Source organism: Lepidochelys kempii, chromosome 11 (genome assembly GCF_965140285.1).
Source record: "Lepidochelys kempii isolate rLepKem1 chromosome 11, rLepKem1.hap1, whole genome shotgun sequence".
NCBI lineage: Eukaryota > Metazoa > Chordata > Testudines > Cheloniidae > Lepidochelys > Lepidochelys kempii.
The window spans coordinates 37,981,308-38,000,906 of NC_136390.1; the positions used below are offsets into that span (position 1 = coordinate 37,981,308).

A 19,599-nucleotide genomic window follows, 5' to 3' on the forward strand; every position below is an offset into this window, starting at 1 on the left:
AGTGTCAGATTTGTACACCCACACTGAAAGATCACATCACGGTAACTACCAATGGCACTGTAACGCACGACAATGTTAGGAGAGGCCTTCGTTCTTATTTTGAACTTAATTTTAAAAAGAATAGTCGAAGATCTTTCTTTTACTCAGACGTGCTTAAAAATAATTTTAAAAAAAAACCAACACCACCCTTTGTTTCTGGACCTACAATATTATTAATTTAAGCTACTAACACCTGCTTGGGGATTAAAATGTATGTTCCTGATTATACAATCTCTCAAATCAAATTTTCATTGTTAAATCTTAATTTAAATGTTAATAGCCACAAAGATGTTTATAAAATATTTATATTACTCTGGATTTAATTAAGGCAATTAGGAGAAAAACTAGAATTTAAAGGGATATTGAGGGTATACACTTGCTTAACAAGTTGTATTTCTGAGTTCTTGCAGTGTAAGATGGAGAGTGAATGGACTGGCAGGATCAAAGGAAGACATGGACAGGCTGGAACCAGGAGAGAAAGGGACCCCCCCCAAAAAAAAATAGAAAGAAGAGGTGAACTCTTAATTTTTCATACTGACTCAGTCACCTTTACAACCATCTACTTGCTCCTCTTTCCAGCTCTCCAGCGTGCTCACGTCTCCTATCTTCTTACTTCCTTTACTCCTTAACTGACAGCATATCTTACCCTCAACAGCTCTTTCACCCTACTCCCAGTTCAGTTTCCAGCAGTCACAGGAGTAGGTCAGCATGGTAATATACTATGCTGCTAAGCAAAAACATTTCACATGAGTTCCCCAGGAAAGATGGAACACTAGCACCATAAATGAAGGGTGGCAGCAACGTGAACATGAGAAGGATCATGACTCTTGCAGCAGGAGCAAGGCAACACAGTGTTTACATTTAATTAAAATGATTGAAGGTGGAAGATCTTTAGCAGCCACTCAAACATGGACATTACATTTTCATACTCCACACGGGGGACACTGTAATAAACAAAGTGGAGCAAGAGAGTAGAGAGGGTCTGTAAGGGGAGAAAAAATACCCAGGAAAACTAGAACTAAGTCAAAGAGAATAAGGACAGGTCTACACTTAAAACGTGCTTAGGTGGGTATCACTGTGTTGCTCAAGTGTGTGGATTTTTCACATCCATGGGCGACACAGTTGTACCAAAAAGTCATTTTGTAGTGTAGACCTGCCCTAAGAACAGGACATGTGGGGGTAGTTTGTCTTCAGAAAAGTGAAAACCTGACATAGGATATCCTGCCCTCCTCCCCCAATATCATCTATGCCAGTCTATCTTTTTGATAAGGAGGAAGAGGGATCTTTAAAAAAAAAAAACTGTTCACCTTGCCCTAGGAAACAAAAAAAAATAAAAAAACCAAAACCCAGTTTAACTAGTTTGTAACTTCATGAACAAACTTCTTTCATCAGTCTCCACAAATCATTTGCAAGACTTCAAGCTTCCAAGAGATTCACACAACCCTACGTCTCCTTTCACAGTAGAAGAGGCTTTCCAAATGAGGGAGCTTTCGCAAGTAACTGAAGCAACCCAACGTTTAATGTCCTAAGCCCTACCTTCAAATTTTAAAATTGTAACTACTTGCTGTGATGTGCTACAGGGCACTTAGAGTCAGTGCTGTAAACTTCACTAAACAGGGAAGGCCTGGGAATTCTGAAATGGCACCGAGCATAGTTAGCTGCAAGCAGAAACAAAGACTGAGTCATAGTCAGTGGCACTCTCTGCTGACACCTATTATCAACAGACAGACAGCCCAGTGTCCCCCCCTTTGGGGTTAACCCTAACAAAGCACTCACCTCTACTGTGCTGCAAAAAAGGTAGGATCGCAGGTTTCACTACTCGCAGAAGTAGTGATGACCAGATTACCACTAATGAAGAATTTATGTTTTGCAACCATGCGCCTTTCTGCTCATCTGCACCACAACAAAGCACTTCACAGCCAATAGCTTTACAAACACTAAAGTACTGCAGAAGAGGTTCTTGTTTTCCCCTAGCAAACAAGGAAATGTTGAATCATGATATTAATGGTAAGACTAAGGAACCTTTGTAGGTAATAGTACTAACAAGAGATTGCCATTGGTCCCCTTTGTTTTCTCTTCAAATGGCTGTCCAGCTTTCCCTCCTTTTCCTTTCTAAGGTCTTTGCCCAATCCACCCTCTTACTTGGTCCCCAACTCCTCTTCTCAATAATAATGCTTCTTTGAGCAATCAAAGTTAAGACTAGAGGCTCCATGTTGCTTCACCTGGCATAGCTTGTGTGTAACAAGAACGGAATGTTTCCCACAATATTTGTAACACATGCTTCATTTTGGAAAGCAGAATTAAGCCAGACGTGTTTATACTCAACCTAAACAAGCTTAGAGATCAAAAATCTGATCTTGGTTTCTGTTACTATCACGTTACCTGAAGTGTGCTGATTTTATTTTTTCAAGTAATATTTCTCCAATTGTTAGTTCCACTACATAAAATTCCATTGTCATTTTTAAAAACAGTAAGTCATCCACATCTCTCCAATTCATATGGTTTCATTGAAATATTTCATCTTTTAGGCACAAATGTGCAGCTGTATGGAAGAGGAATTGGAAATTTAAGTCCTTAGGGTAGTGAAGATTGAATGCTTCTCTGAGAAGAGAAAAAAAAAAAAAAAAGAGACAGCCTGAACACAGGAATCTCAAATTAGCTATTCTCATGGCACCCCCTAATGGCTAATTCATATATGTGAACAGAGCCATTCACTTGTTTTTCCGAATCTCAAAGTAAGTTACTGTACTACAGCCCAGCAGCTAAGGACAGGAGTGGAAAGAAACCAGATTAAAGGGGTAACTAATTGCTGAAATAGGTAGTTCAGCCAAAGATGTACAGACCTAGACCTAGAAGCTCTAGAGATCCATTTCCTAGCTACTCATATAGATAATCAGAGTGATGGTGAATCATTAGCAAAGATTTTTATTTGTTTGAGAAGTAATTGGAAATGTATGTTCAAAATTTTCAAATCCCCTTCGCCATGTGTTACCCTTCAGAGTATGTCTAAGTGACCAACCAACCACTTTCTTAGAAAATATATAATGATGGAAGTTGAATGCTGCCTTACTTATAGTTTTCCCGACTGCACAATTGCTTTCTAAGGCCGTGATCCTAGCAGCAATACAAGTACAATCCGGGCACCAATTAAGTTAATGATAGAACCTGCACTGACTTCAATAGGGCCCTACAAGATAAAGTGCTTACTACAGTAAGTACTACAACTGACCACAAGCACTATGCCCCATCATGTGTTATTTAGGATCATGCCCTAAAAAATAAGGGCTAGGATGATAGCTGAATGCAACCTTAACTATAACTTCCACTAACATAAAAAGTTACACTAAAGCTCAAAGGTTTGAGAATGCTGTGTTAGGTGTCACACGAATTCCTCCCTTTGCAACTAAAATAGCAAAATGAAAGGTCTCTACTCCCTCTTGCATACATCACAAGAGTCCTCAAATTTGAGTTCTGCATCTCTACACGGATTTGATAAGGTTTGCCTAAGTTCATTCTTCAATATTTTTTTATTTTTATAAGCTTATTCAAATGAAAGCTCTAGTACAATTTTGGACGCTGAAATCAGACATTTTCACAGTACCTGAGAATAAACACGGAGACGCAAACCGTTTCCATATTGAATGTGTCTGAATTAATTATCAAAAAGAAGCTTGTATTCTAATGAGTGCAATAGTGTTTACACCCCTGAACCAAAGCCTTTTCTAACTTAATGCTTTCTGTAACTATAATTATTACCATGTCAATGTAGAAGGCAGAGTACACTTCATTTTTATTTTGCACTTAAATCAATGTAATACAAATGCACTGCTGCCCTCTCCTGGACATGTGACTATTAAACTATATGGTTAGAAATCCAAACCTTTTAAAACTCAGAGCTGTTTATTTGCTTTTTTGATTGAACTTCATATTCTATATGCATCTGTGCATATACATTTTGAATACACCCAGCCCAGCAGCTGTTTTCTTCCCAAGCCTTGAACAGAGCTCTCACCCAATATTTACATACCCACTATTCCAGCGTGTCCCAATTTATCTTCTGCTCTTCTAGCCATGCCTATTTTAAGGGCTTGTTCCCATCAACCCCCAAGTGTTCAGCCCCATACTAGGTTTTTCAATTATTGAGCAAGGAATATTTTTCAGTTATATCCATTCTCCCATAAATTCTACCTCTGGCTAGATTATTCCCATATTGTCCAGTTCCACTTCTCTAGCAGTCCCCCAGTAGCTCCTACCACATCTCCAGCTGCAAGAGTCAGGTCTCAAGAAGTCAAGTTTTGTTTGTTTGTTTTTTTAAAGAAATAATGAAATTTTTTGCCTTCTTTTGGTTTCTGAGCTTTTGGTTTCTGAACCTTTCCAAGCTTCTCTACAACCATGAGCATTAGAAACCTATTTCACTTGTTTTTATGTAAAAAAAAAAAAATCTCTGCTCTCATTATTACTTAACTCCAGAAGCTGGAGCTTTCAATTATTATATACATACACTCGGAGACTTGCAATAAAATAGTGAGTGCAGGCAACACCAGTGGTGAGCTGGAGCCGGTTCCCACTGGTTCGCTAGAACCGGTTGTTAAATTTAGAAACCCTTTTAGAACCGGTTGTTCTGCGAGGGACAACCTGTTCTAAAAGGGTTTCTAAATTTAACTGGCTAAAAGTGGCACCCTAGGCACCGACTCCCTGGAGCACCCAAGGGGAAAATTTGGTGTGTGCAGAGCACCCACCGGCAGCTCCCCGCCCCAACCCACCCCCGGCCCCAGCTCACCTCTGCTCTGCCTCCTCCCCTGAATGCGCCGCTCCACTCTGCTTCTCCGCCCCCGCTCCCCAGGCTTCCCGCAAATCAGCTGTTCACGTGGGAAGCCGGGGCAGGCTGAGAAGCAGGCAGCAGTTTCGCACTCAGGCCCAGGGAGGCAGAGGTCAGCTGGGGCGGGGAGGCGCGGAGGGCCGTCTGCACCGCAGCAGGTAACCGGGGGGTGGGTGTTCGTGAGTGCTCCGGGGCTGGAACACCCACGGGGAAAATTTGGTGGGTGCCCACCGGCAGCTCTGCACCCGGCCCCAGCTCACCTCCGCTCTGCTTCTCCACCCCACCCCCCCCGGCTTCCCATGAATCAGCTGTTTGCACAGGAAGCCGGAGAGGGCTGAGAAGCAGGCGATGGCTTCACACTCAGGCTGAGGGTGGCGGAGGTGAGCTGAGGCGAGGAGCGGTTCCCCTGCGTCCGCCTCAGCTCACCTCCGCCGCCCTCAGCCTGAGTGTGAAGCCATCGCCTGCTTCTCAGCCCTCTCCGGCTTCCTGTGCAAACAGCTGATTCACAGGAAGCCGGGGAGGAGGGGGTGGAGAAGCAGAGCGGAGGTGAGCTGGGGCCGGGCGCAGAGCTGCCGGTGGGCACCCACCAAATTTTCCCCGTGGGTGTTCCAGCCCCGGAGCACCCACGAACACCCACCCCCCGGTTACCTGCTGCGGTGCAGACGGCCCTCCGCGCCTCCCCGCCCCAGCTGACCTCTGCCTCCCTGGGCCTGAGTGCGAAACTGCTGCCTGCTTCTCAGCCTGCCCCGGCTTCCCACGTGAACAGCTGATTTGCGGGAAGCCTGGGGGGCGGGGGCGGAGAAGCAGAGTGGAGCGGCGCATTCAGGGGAGGAGGCAGAGCAGAGGTGAGCTGGGGCCGGGCACAGCGCGGGGAGCTGCCGGTGGGTGCTCTGCACACACCAAATTTTCCCCTTGGGTGCTCCAGTACTGGAGCACCCATGGAGTCGGCGCCTAAGGCACCACTTTTGATGTGATCAGTGGGGGGAGTGGCCGCTCCCCCTGCTCCCCCATTAGCTACTCTCCCCCGCCCCTAGGAGCCAGAGGGACCTGCCGGATGCTTCCTGGGAGGTGCCCCAGGTAAGCACCTCTGGGACTCCCCACCTTGCCCCCCGGCAGGTCCCTCTGGCTCTTAGGAGTGGGGTGGGCACCCACTACGGTGGCCCACGAGACCTTCCTGCCCGGTTCTGGGGGCAGTCAGGGGACAGGGGAGGGGTGTGGATGGGGCAGGAGTCCGAGGGGTACGGGGGGGGGGACAACGATCCCCTCGTGGGGTGAGGAGGGAACCAGTTGTTAAGATTTTGGCAGCTCATCACTGGGCAACACTGCTTCCGATTCATCCTTCAAATTCAACTATAATCCCTTCTGGAGCTAAGCTACTTTGCCCACGCCTCTTGACAGTTTAACAAAAACAAAACAAAGAAACATCGCGCAGGCCACTTCCCATGTTTCCCGACCAATGTTCACACCTACAGATTACGTTTTGGAATAAATTTGGGTTCTTTGACTGTCCCCATACCAAGTTAAGCAAGCACAAGGACCTACTCCTCCACCATGTTTTACAGCATATTAGGAAAACAGTAGTTGGAGACAACTTACAAAATTTGAGATAATCCTCCATGTCAACTGTGTACGTGCATCCTGAGCAACGTCTGTTCAGTTTGGCCTCTTCTAGATTAGAGTCCTACAGCCCTCAGTCCCTTCAGAGAGGAGTAAGGGGCTACAGAGTCGTCCACCCTCCAGCACCCTGGCTCAAATCCAGCACAGTTAGTGACAGTCAACACCTCACACTGGTGCTTGGTGGCCTACACAGGGGGAGTTGGTGGTTTCAATCCAGTTCTTTAGCAGGAAAGTACCCACACCTAGAAACTCCACCACAACTGGCACCTTTCACAGGCAAGAGGCCAGGGACTGAACAGTCATGGAAAATTAGCTATCCCCTTAGGCTAGGAGCCCTCTCAGAGCTAAGACAGGTAACAAGAAGCTTACACTACCACTGCTTAGAATCAACCCCTTCTGTGAAGAAAAGGCTTGTTTCAACAATTTTCATTCCAGAACTTTTCCACCACCACAAAATTCATTTAACACTTTGTGCCATCAGAATACATTTCTGATATTAGAACACGTGTTCACTGTCATGATCTTTAACAGATTAACCCAAGATACAGCCAATGCTAACCATTCTGAAGTCATGAGTCAGGCCCAAAGGTAGCATGAGATTGGTTTAAAAATAATGCAAGATTTAAAAATAAGTGGGGTCTTATTTGCCTTCTCAGCGTTGAAACTTTCGAGTGCACACAGCTTATGATTCTGGGCTTCTCTGCAACCACAAGGGCTAGAAACTTTAAGGTTTTTGTTTTGTTTTTATTCTCAAGCAGTTATTTAATTTCAGGAACTGGGGTTCTAAAAGAGCAGCCTCCAACCACCATGAGATTCATGATAAAGTTACAAAAAAAAAAATCCACAATAGTTAAGGATTTGAGTACATTTGTGTCAGTTTACATGCCCATCAATACTTGTTTCAATCACAGAGAGACTCAAACAACCCTGGAGTCCCTCATCAGAGCTATTGCTAGAAACATCTAAACAAGCCATCAGGTCAACACTGGCATGCAAGAGACAATCACTGTTTCACTGAAGTGAAGTTTGAAAAACCATCACCTGTAGGTTCTTATGATGAAGATAAACATGTAGGTGCTTTTAAATCGTGATGGACAGTATACAATGGCTGCCATTTTAATTGCTGTATGATATAAAGTCACTTAAAAACTTTAAGTTGCAGTGGAATATGGACCATTTCGGGCACCAACACTGGTGGTGAGTAGTTTCAAAATTCTTGGATTTGTTCATGAGATTGGTTTGATTCTGCAAGTTCAGGATTGGAGAGGACTCAAGCTCAACACCCACAAGTGTTCCAAGGCTTCCGTTGACAGTGTAAGTGCCATATTGCGAAAAAAACAGAAACTCACTGTTTTGGTTTCCACATATCTTATGACAGCAGTTTATTTCATACATGTCCCAGGGTCAGCATGGCTCACAGCAATCCTCTTCCTGAAATTGCAGGGTCAGGATAAAGTTTATCAACTTCAAGCTTGTGTTGTGGTGATCTCATTCAATTTCCATCCACTTGTTAATTCAGACACAATCAGAAGCTAATATTCTTGTTGTTTGGATTGGTTTTTTTTCTCTTTTAGAAGAATTTGTTAGTAATAATGTTTGCTTTCAGTATTATATTTGATAGCACCCTATAATGTAATTTTTTTTTCCTTTTAGCATAATACAATCAGTCTAGCCACAAAGGAATCAAGACACTTTCCTTGGAGTTGTATTTTATTTAAACTGAGGATAAAATCCTACTCCCATTGAAGTATTGCTATTGACTTCACTTCAGTGTGATCAGGATGAGGCCCCAAGTTCTAAAGTGTACTTCTGCTCATAAATTGGATGCACAGTTATATATTTGGAAAATGTACAATACTAATAAGCCTGAAAAAATACAGTGGAACTTATCTTAAAAAAAAAAACACAACACATGGAAAGGACTGGCAAAAAAAAAAAGAATAAACTTTAAAGTCATAATGGAAACCACATTCTTGCTTAAGACAAGAATTTCCTTATTATGCCTATTTCTCCACTTGAACAGTCTTCCCCAGCCTCAAGCCTCGTGACACAGCAGTCTCCAGGATTTCAAAAAAGATAAAGAAGTCTTTTGGAAAAGTTGCCTAATAACTGTAGCCTCATCCAACTCCCTACTCAGCTCTTATGTCTCAGGACGGATGGTTCCACTCTTCATCTGGTTTCTCTGAGCACTTGGTAGGCCTGCTCTGAACAGGACAAGGCTGACCAACTCCCTTTTCTACTAACTTCTTAACCACTGTAAAAATCTCAAAAGATAAACTCCTGGGGCCTTCGGAGGAAGGGAGATGGCTGAGGTGGGAGGAATAGAGGACCATCCGAATTCTGAGCTTAATGTTCACCCTTCCTCCAGTTACTATTTGAAAAATGTTTCCTACCCTCAAGAAGAGGGTCAATGCCTAAAGATTCCTGTTTTCACCAATCCCTGGCTCTTAGTGCAATTACACCTGCATGATGTCACTTTATTTTCCACTATGACCTCTAAAGATGCATGCGTATTCTACATTACAAAATGCAACCCGACTTCAAGATACACAGAATTGTTATAAATGTATTTATATTGAGTTGGAGTGCCAATAAGAAGTTTCCTAGTATTATGCTATTGCCAGGAAAATCAGTACTAACGTATATTAAACTAGGTTTTACGGGGGAATGGGAGGGTGGAAGATAAGTCACACTTCTCTCACATGATCAAATTCAGAAAGTGTCCGGCTACCATTACTCTGTCTGAAAATGCTAAGAGGGAGGAGATTATTTCAAAATGCAAAGTTAACTCTGTAGAAAACTTATAACCTAGAACTAGTAAATTAACAAACAAACAAAAAAAGGGGGGGGCATATGATTGGGGAGTAGATATCTATTGTAAATCCCAATTTTGTAAGTTTACACTTTTTACAGCCTCGCACATTTTCCCCACTCATTTAAAGCTGCTGTTTAAAGATGGTGTCTTTAGGATTATACCAAGCTGATGTGAACCAGGTTTAAAATAAAGGAATAGGCACAAACAGTGCTGATGCAGAACAGCAGCAGCAAAATAAAAGAGGACATTAGGTAAGAGAAAAAGGTTAACTAAGTGGAATAAGGCCAGAGTTCTGGGCAGCGAGGCAAACTGATCACACATATCTTAGATGCAACAGAAATTACATTATTATACCTGTACTAGCAGGATTGGCATGGAAGTCAATTACAGGCATTTCATGCCAAATGCCCTATTAAAATATATTTTAAAGTACTGATGACACGACTTGCCTTCCCCACCTTTCTAGCCTATGGGTTCTTCGAAAAGTGATTTCTGACTGACATTTCACATGTTGCATAAGTTTAGTTGCTCAAGTTCTATTTATAAAATATTTTTAAACAATCAATTCACTATTGAAATAGATTTATATTTTATAGCATCTTAAAATAGCAGCCAACTAAAAACTGTAAGTGAATTAAAGCTTAAATAATTTAATGTCTTCACTAGCTGAAAACTTAACATTTTTCAGTTTATGTTGCAGTTGGCAGATGTTTACTCTATTGGCATTTTTAGTACATGATGGCATTTACAGCTCTCAGGACTGTCTGTTTTCTTCGCAATTCTAAGGAGGTAAGGGAAGTGTTGGGGTTTACCCTGAATCTAAGAGCAGAGGTGCCCAAACTATGGTCTCGGGAGTACTTAATGGCCGTCCACGGAGAGCTAGCATTGTGCTGGCTTCTCATCTCCAAATGAAACGTTACTTTATGAGATAAAGTTCCATTAAATGCTTTCCTAATGAGAATTTGCTGCAGTTGACTCAGATATTATGGGACTGTGAATGAGAGGGGAGGCTGGTCTGCATGGTCAGGAGACAAACTATATAAAATGTGGCCCGTGCTATAAAGGTTTAGAAATGGGTCTTCGGAGATAGAAGATTATAGTGATTCCCACTGTGGTATAAAGTGAAAAATCCTGTTTTTCCCCCCCTTTTAAAGTTAAATTACAAAAACTCCTTCCAACACATGTTGCAGTCACCACATGGGCAAAGAGATGTGGTGCTCACTGAGCTCCCTCCAAGTCTTCCATTCCTCCTGCGTGTTGGGGTATGTAAAGACCCGGGTAACCGCTTTCACAGTAATAGGGAGTGCGGCATAGGCAAGCACTATTTCTTCACTTGATAGATAAAGTTGCCATCCTTTTCCCTTCCCTGGTTAAGGATCGATAAGTTTTGCAGCTGCATGAGGAATATGGTTGTCTGAAGGATACCCTTGTGCGAAGAAGTGTTACACCCCCCAGATACATAAACGACCTCGGGGCCATGGCCCCTTCCTCCCTCCCCTGTGAACTGCCGATTAAGGGAACTTGTGGCTACAGTTACTGCAAAGAAATGTATCTTCAAGATAAAAAGGTCTGTATAATATGCTTAATGCTCTAAACAGTAAACAGGGGCAGGTATAATTATATTTAGTATATAGCTATTAATATTCAGTATGTGGACATTCAAACGATCAAACAAGGGTTTTGGGGGTGCTGTATTAAATTTAGGTATTTACATATTAACTGAGATAAAAGAGGCGAACAAGTACCGCAATAAAGAAGTCCATTTACTCAATCTGCCTCTGGGTCCTCCTGCTCCTTCTTTCCATCTCTAACACTGCCTACTTCTTCCCAACCACTATTTCCCAATCACTCTATTTCCAGAGCTGCTTCTCCTCCTCTAGAATATTACCACCACCCAACCTGCCTCAGATCCCTATTGCCTGTCAATGATTTCTAGTAGGGTCTTGTTAACCCAATGGGAATGGACACTCTCGGGGGGGGGGGGGTGTGCGTGCGCGTGTGTGTTTCCAGCTTCCTAAAGCCCTATCAGATTTCCTTTTTAGCCTATGTTAGTTATTCTCCTGCTCCTCCTTTCAGCCCTTCACCCTGCCTTCTCCTCCCGACCCCCACTCCTTTCCCCAGGTGCTGCCCAGCTTTCCATCCCTTCCCCCTCCCCTCAACGTCCTCCTTGCTCCCCAGCCTGTCTGACCAGGACTCCATTGCCCCCCCTCTGAAAGTACGGTACCCCAAGCAGGAATGACTTTGGTGGAGCAACAGGATTCAAACTCCCGGAAGCAGGACAAGGATTAATTCTAAGGAGAGCTGTGGCAGTAATGGTGCTGCTGTTGCCCAGGTGGGTGGAAGCATCCTAGTGCTGCTGGCAAGTTGAGCCTGCTCAGGGGAGGGTGCCCCTCTCCCCACCTCACAAGAATGAACAGAAGGGGGAATAACCCCTGGGCCTGCACTGCTAGGTAGCAGATGCTCCAGCTGCTTGGTCTTATCGCAGAGATGGGGTGTCTGAACAAACCACTGCTGACCTGCTGGTCCCTGCAGACAAGGCAGCTTTCCCAATGAGCGGTGCTGAACTCATCACTTCCCGCAGATCCTGAACTTCCATGAGGGCAAAAGTCCCACTGATCCTCTGGTCATGGAACACCCCACCTTCACCTGCAGGCAGTAACTCCAGTGCTTTGCCCATAGCTCCCTGAGCACAAATACCCTACAATTGTCAGAGCTGAAACAATTCTACACTCTCAGGCTCAGGAATGACGTCAGTCTAGTCACGTTTGGGTCCAGCTTTAAAAGTTAGACCTGATCAGACCTCTATGTCCCAGCCCTGCCCTTTGTTTATTAGGGAACAAAAAAAAAAATTAAGAGTGAGTAACTTAAACTATATATTTTTGAGTTCACTGAAAAAGGTCTTTTCTGAACTCTAGAGGCTTCTACAATAGTTATGATGAAAAACCCCTTGCTCTTGCAAGTTATATTGGGTCAATAGCCACAAGACTCCTGAAGAGAGTTCCCACCTTAGCCCTTAGTTCCCACTCAAGCCAACCTCTCAGAAAGCCCAAGAGAAGAGCAAAGCCTTGCAGCATGTGGCTCAACAAGTCTGTTGGGTCAGGGAAGAGAACAAGCATTCCTCTCTGGAAGTGCCTTGTTGCCAGCTTCTTCCTAACTGAACAACTTTTACTGATGTCTTTGTGACTTATAATAATTACATGGAAATGCACACTAACCAGGTAATCCTTTGTAAATATTTTTTGTTGTGTTCTTAACTCTGTATTTTGTGTCCTGAATTCATGACTTCATTTCCTCTGTCTGTGGACCTATATGCTCAACATTTTCTGTACCTCCTAATAACTAAGGATTTTCCTGATTTTATAGCTTTCCAACTAAAAATGTAAAGAAAAAAAACTCTCTCCCCCATCTTACCACCTTGACAAGGCACAATAAGGAAGGAAGTCAAAATGACCTAAGACTTTTTGAAGAAAGCTCAACCTCAGAAGCTATTCATTTTCAATAGTCACCATCTGTGAAGGGTTAGTGAGAGAATTGCTACATTCAGACAGTTAAAAATCAACATACTGAGTCTTCCCTCATGCTGGTCTCTGGACAATATCCTATTCCACTGTCTAGAGAAAAAAAAGTGTGAAGAACCTTACCTTTTTTGCTCTTTGTGCTATATCAGGTGTTCTAGTAAGAAGCTTTTCTATCAGGTATTCTCTATTCTGAAAAACCAACATTTGGACAGTTAAACCCAATTCAAGGAAAACAGGAGATTCACATAGATTGTAAAACAGAGCAGATTTACATGTCGGATTAAGCATTTTACCTTGGCTTTCTGGAAGAATTTGCATTTTAAAAGTTCCGCTGCTGTGGGCCTGAAAGATCGATAATAAATTAGAGCAGAAACAGAGATCCCTCCTAATGAATACTGTACATGACATTCATGAAATGACATGGTACTTTTGAATTAGTGCTGAATGAATAGCAATGCTAGCTGCAAAATTAATTTTAAAATCCATAATGGTATATGTATTAATTCACTATACACGTTGGGAGATGGTGAAAGCACTGGATATAAATCAATATCCTGTCCTTCATTGTCCATCTTTTTCTTTAAAATGAATTTAGTGCTTGTGAGGGGTGCTGGATTAAAAAGCCAAGACTTACAACCTCCTTTTAAACCATTAAAAAGACATGCATGCTTCCCTAGATGACCTAGCCCATGTGCCTAAACCATGCTCCAGACGCAGGGGTAGCCAATTATTTTTTGTCAAGGTCCAAATTTTTTGTTAAGGTATAATCAAGGTCCAGACTCCAGAGAAAATAATAAAAAACAACAATAAATAAAAAAAATATTGAGTCCATTCAAAAAAGCATCTGGTGGCCCAGATTTGGCCCGTGGTCCACCTATTGACTACCCCTGCTCAAAAGCAATCAGCTTATACAGATGAAAAGATCATTAAAATTTTCCCAATAGTGAGGTAAGCACCAATTGCCATTTATTTCAGTGATTTGAACACCTGTTCACAAGGAACTGGACTGAGCCTATTAACTTGTTTCATAAACCAAACAGCACTGTCAGAGCTTTCAGTCCCTAGACGCACACGTAGAATCTGATGCAATGTCCTAGAGGCCAAATGCTCTATGTTCTATTTTTAGTCCCTGGAGTTCTCTGTTCAGCGATCTTCCTCCCAGGGCCCCCTGAATTTACACTTTTGAAGTTTGCAGCAGTTGAAGTCACAACCTTCATTGTTTACCCTAATGATATGCTATAGTTCTGAATAAGGAGGAGCAACATTTGCCCATTTTTGCCTAGAGGTACAGCAGAGGACCTATCAATATATTTGTCTACTGTCAAGCAGAGCTGTCCAGAAATTGGGTTCCCCACCCGCCATAGAAAATTTCAACCAAAAGATACGAAATATTTCAGCACAAATTTAAAAAAAAACAAAAAACAAAAAAAAACCACTTTGATTTGAAAATGCTGCTGTGGTGCCCCAGGGGAGTTGTAGCTCAGGTACCTGATGTTCCTGTTCTTCATTATGGGCTCGGTCTCCCATGATACACCACCACCCCCTTCATGGTGAGGGGAGGTGGTACATCATGGGAGTCCCTAAGCCAAGGTGCATTATAGGAGATGTATTCTAGCTGGGAAGCATGGCCCATAGAAGGGACTGGGGACATGAGGGAACCAAGCCACAAATCCCATGAGCACCATGGTGGCATATCTGAATCAGAGTATTTTGGTCTTTGGGCATTCAGTTTTTTCAATGGAGGGAAGGGAAGAAAAATTCTAACTTTGCACAAAAAAACACAGACACCTTTTCACAAAATCAATGTTTAATTTTCAATGGAAGAGTGGACTTTCAACTAAAAAATAAGTTATATCATCCCTACTGCAGAGGATAAAGAAGACTGAACAGAAACCCAAACAAAGCCCAATTAATGCCTCACTGCATTTGTCTATGAGTGGTTAAAATGTAAGAACCACCTACAGTAATTCAGGAAGGTCACAAGGGCTTGTCTACACACAAAAGTTGCATGGGTTTAAGATAAAATGCGATTATAACCCAATTGAGATGGAGTGTCCACACAAAGTTGCAAATTCTATGTTGATTGAAAGCTTGCTTAGCTTGTTAATGTGCCACGCTTATTTGATGTGGTTAATGTGCCACTGCTTATTTGAGCAGTTCTGCGGAAAAGGACCTAGGGGTGACAGTGGACGAGAAGCTGGATATGAGTCAGCAGTGTGCCCTTGTTGCCAAGAAGGCCAATGGCATTTTGGGATGTATAAGTAGGGGCATAGCGAGCAGATCGAGGGACGTGATCGTTCCCCTCTATTCGACATTGGTGAGGCCTCATCTGGAGTACTGTGTCCAGTTTTGGGCCCCACACTTCAAGAAGGATGTGGATAAATTGGAGAGAGTCCAGCGAAGGGCAACAAAAATGATTAGGGGACTGGAACACATGAGTTATGAGGAGAGGCTGAGGGAGCTGGGATTGTTTAGCCTGCAGAAGAGAAGAATGAGGGGGGATTTGATAGCTGCTTTCAACTACCTGAAAGGGGGTTCCAAAGAGGATGGCTCTAGACTGTTCTCAATGGTAGCAGATGACAGAACGAGGAGTAATGGTCTCAAGTTGCAGTGGGGGAGGTTTAGATTGGATATTAGGAAAAACTTTTTCACTAAGAGGGTGGTGAAACACTGGAATGCGTTACCTAGGGAGGTGGTAGAATCTCCTTCCTTAGAGGTTTTTAAGGTCAGGCTTGACAAAGCCCTGGCTGGGATGATTTAACTGGGAATTGGTCCTGCTTTGAGCAGGGGGTTGGACTAGATGACCTTCTGGGGTCCCTTCCAACCCTGATATTCTATGATTCTATGATGTGGTATAAGGTTTTGGAGAGAAAGGGAAGAAGAGACCAGGAAGAAAGGTTTTATTATTTAAATAAGCCCCGTTCACATCCTCCACATGTGGTACAGAGAGTCACCTAGAAGTTTCCTTTTAAAAATGGGCAGACTAATGGAAGCTGTAAAAGAAAATTGAAAGATCCGTTGTAGTCAGATCTAACAGCAGGAGCCATGCACAGACACTAGCAATGTAGTTTAATTTTACACTAAAAAAGCAGAGTCACCAGGAACGTTAACACCCTGATGGTCACACGCTGGTATGCTTAATGCAGAACAGCTAACCACTGGGAACTGAACTGTGAGGAATCAAGTGTTTGCAGCAGATACTCCAAATACAGAGAGACAGGGAAAACTACAGCAACGGCTAACTTCCTAGGGACAATCACCAGTTTAATCATGCCCTCAAAACATTTGGCCATTTCTACAGTAATTTATAACCATAATAAAAGTTGTTTTTCCAGAACATGTTTCAATCTAAAGAAAACACTAAAATGTATTTAAGCAGTCTGCAAGTTGTAGGACTATGCTTAAAGCATAACCAGACTCTGAGGGCTTAAAATTAATGAGACAGACTATAAAGGTCTGGGGAATCTGAAGATACTACACAAATGATCTCCTGAGCCAAGAGGATGAATTCTGAGGGGTTCTGGGAAATTAAAAAAAAAGGTCTTGTTTGCACTTATTATTTCTTAACTATTCTTGATCTATCTATTATCTCTGCTCTCAGCTCTTAAGCCTTATTCTGACCATATTTACCCTGATTTACAGCAGGCTCACTAAGTCTGACTCACAACTATATAACTCTAATTTTACACTATTGTAATACCACTGAACTCAAATTACACCATGAAAATAAGGTAAGAGAGCAGTGAGTCAGGTGACTCAGACAAGGAGAATTGTTTTGTACAGCTAGTACTGTAACTTCTAAAACATATTAGGAAAACATGTTAATTACAGAATGTGGCTCTCTCAGTGTCCAAGCAAGAGAAACATACAAAATGGATTTACATCCAAAGCGCTATCAAAAGGATAATGGGAGACATCATTGTGGGACTTTACCAACAGTTTTGGAACAAAGAGTATAATTATCTGAAGTATTTCAGTCACAAAAATGGAGCAGAAATGTATGATTCAGAAAGAAACAAAGAAAGAGGGAATATATAATTTTCAAGTTAGCTCAGAGCCATTCAGTTGTTTACATTATTTATTTCTAACATAAAAAACACCTTAACCCTCTCTTGAAATAATCTTGTCACACAGCGCAAATGACAATGTAGAGTTAGAAATAAGCTCATCTCAGAACAAGGAAGGCCAACAGCATTTTCTGGTTTAGGCTCAAACAGTCAGTATGTTCAGACAGTAAAAGCTCAACTTGATCAGCATGGTCATAATCTTTAACATGGGCTTGAAAGTAGTAGTGAGGGGTTTTGTTTGTTTCAAATGAGAGACTGTAAGCTCTTCGGGGCAGGAACTGGGGTTTTTCAAAATGTTTGAGAAGTGCTTTGCATAACAGAAGTAGAATATTTGGATACTAGTACACCAAGTTAATCATCAAGCTTCAACAAGTTTGTTAAAAGCCAACTCCTTCTCCCCAAACCAAAGACCTAATATTAGGAAACTCAAGGATTTTCCAAATAAATATTTAAGAAAAAATTCATAACAAGGATTTTTAAAGTAAAATAGTCCTCACTGAATTTTGGACTAATTCCATTTTACACAACAAAAAAGCCATACCTTTTGGAAGGGTCTTTTTGAAGACATAGTGAAATTAGTTTTCTAAAGGATTTCCCGTACTTTTTCATCATTTCTTTGTCCTCTACACCTGTTTCTAAAGTGGGAGGGTCATTTTGCAATGTCAGCATTAACACCTATAGTAAAACCAAAAAGGTGACATGGTAAGCGTCTCTGTGAAATTACAACACAATAATAACTGAAATAGGATACAAATATTCCACCAAAAATAGAAAGTTCCTGTTTAAAACATCTTGAGGCACCACACAACGCTTAACAGGGTAGTAAATTTGTACACATTACTCTGACATTTATGGGGTTCATTCACTTATCAGACCTTCACTGAGTATCAGAAATAGATGGAGCAAAGTGATGTTCAGACATACTATGAAACCCACTTGTTAGTTCTGAGTTGGTGGTCTCCAGAAATAATTTAAAAGTCCTGAAGACCAAAATGCTTCAGTCTATCATAAAAGATTCCAAAAGAAACAGAAAAGCCATTCTAAAAAGAATGAAAAAAAGTTGAGTGGCAAGTCAGGGATGGCATAGGTTTTTGCACTGTGTTTTATAAAGGCTGACAGGCAATACTCAAAACCAGTTCTCCCCCTACCTGTAACCAAGCCTGTGGCACATCACCCACAATGCCACACGTCTGACCTTGGAGAACACACAGATAGCATATAGCTAAAGCCACCCATTTGTGAAGATAAAGGTCTGGAAATATCCCTAGGATGGTCTTGCTCCCAGATAAGTTGCATCTGGACACCTTGTAAAAGTTATGGAGGACAGAGAGAATTGTTTCTATATTATTCTGCAAGTGACCCGTGCTAAAATATTTACATAGAAAGTTTGTTGTTGGTAGCTATGCACACGGGAAAAGCATGGGATGGAAAAGGGGGTGAGGGAAAAGAGGAAGCAATTTATCTTTGAAGGATGAGGCCCTGCAACTTGGATCAGCTTGTTTCAACTCCAGAAAAGGATAATGAAGACCTTGATCAAATAGCAGGCAGAGGAGATGAATGAAAAAAAAATGTAAGAGGGGAGCTTACGAAACATTAAACCAAGAAAGCAATCTGGAATTAGCAGAAACACATGAATAAAGAAGTTCGTTACCAGAGAGAAGAGCATTGTAAACATCAAAACATGGCCTACTTGAACAGAAATTTAATATAAAAAAGGTAACAAAGGTCAGGCTCAGCTAATGAGTTTTTCCATGTACTGTAATGGACTTTTATGTTGTATCAATACATCAATGAGATAGTTTCACTGAAATGAAAGTTGTTTAGTTAAAAATCAAACTCTTAATATGAGCCTCATAAATACATAAATCTGCACTCATGTGTGCAGCCACTGTACATATAAGCATTCTCACACAACCCTCTTAGACCAATGACGAGTACACTTGACAAGAGAACAAAAGACAATTTACTATTCACCAAGGAGACAAGGAAAAACAAAACAAAACAGCAGGACTGTACAATACTGAAAAAAATTTCTGCCAGGCCTTCACATCAGGATTAGTCAGTTTAATTCTGGTAAAATGAAAGAAGAGTCATAATAGTGAAGTTGCTACAAGCAATCAACTAGTGTTATACTGAGTTTAAAGCAAAAAAACTCTGGGGGGGAAAAAAACCATCACATTCCTCTTTTGAAATGCCATGGCAGCTAACTCTTGTAACACTTTGGATAGAAATGTATCAATCTGAGAGGGTTGTGTAGGCATACTGCTATGTACAGTAGTTGCTGTAAATTAAGCATATTAAAAACAAATGAAATGAAGTTATGGAGTTTCTCTACATTCAGAACATTACTTTTTACATTCTTAAATGTTAATTTAGTAATTTTAAAGGAGAATATGAAACAGCAGTAACTACCTCAGTTTTCATCTGAGAAATGTTCCTTTTTAAAATGTTCCCTACTAAAATTCACTCAAGACTGTTTCCCAGAAAAGCAAAGATCAAGCTAACTTCAAGACTTCTTAATCTTTTGAAGTAAAGCTCAGGGATGGCGATGCTGTTTAATAAAATGGGAAAAGGGAAACAAAATGGGAAATGACTGCCCAGGAAGGAGTACTACAGAAAGGATCGGAGAGCAATAGTGGATCACAAGCTAAATATGAGTCAACAGTATAACACTGCTGCAAAAAAATAAAACAATCATTCTGCGATGCATTAGCAGGAGTGTTG

The 19,599-nt window shown here is 41.8% G+C and overlaps 1 protein-coding gene across 3 annotated transcripts in view; it reads right to left on the reverse strand.

Annotated features, from left to right (window-relative positions):
- Positions 1 to 19,599, reverse strand: part of STK39 (serine/threonine kinase 39) — a 198,848-nt gene that overhangs the window by 107,912 nt on the left and 71,337 nt on the right. For all 3 annotated transcript variants that reach the window (XM_073305735.2, XM_073305734.2, XM_073305733.2), the window contains 3 exons: positions 17,417 to 17,550; positions 13,102 to 13,150; positions 12,932 to 12,997 (listed from right to left, as the gene is read on the reverse strand). In XM_073305735.2, coding sequence (XP_073161836.2) covers positions 12,932 to 12,997; positions 13,102 to 13,150; positions 17,417 to 17,550 — 249 coding nt within the window. The remainder of the gene's footprint in view (positions 1 to 12,931; positions 12,998 to 13,101; positions 13,151 to 17,416; positions 17,551 to 19,599) is intronic.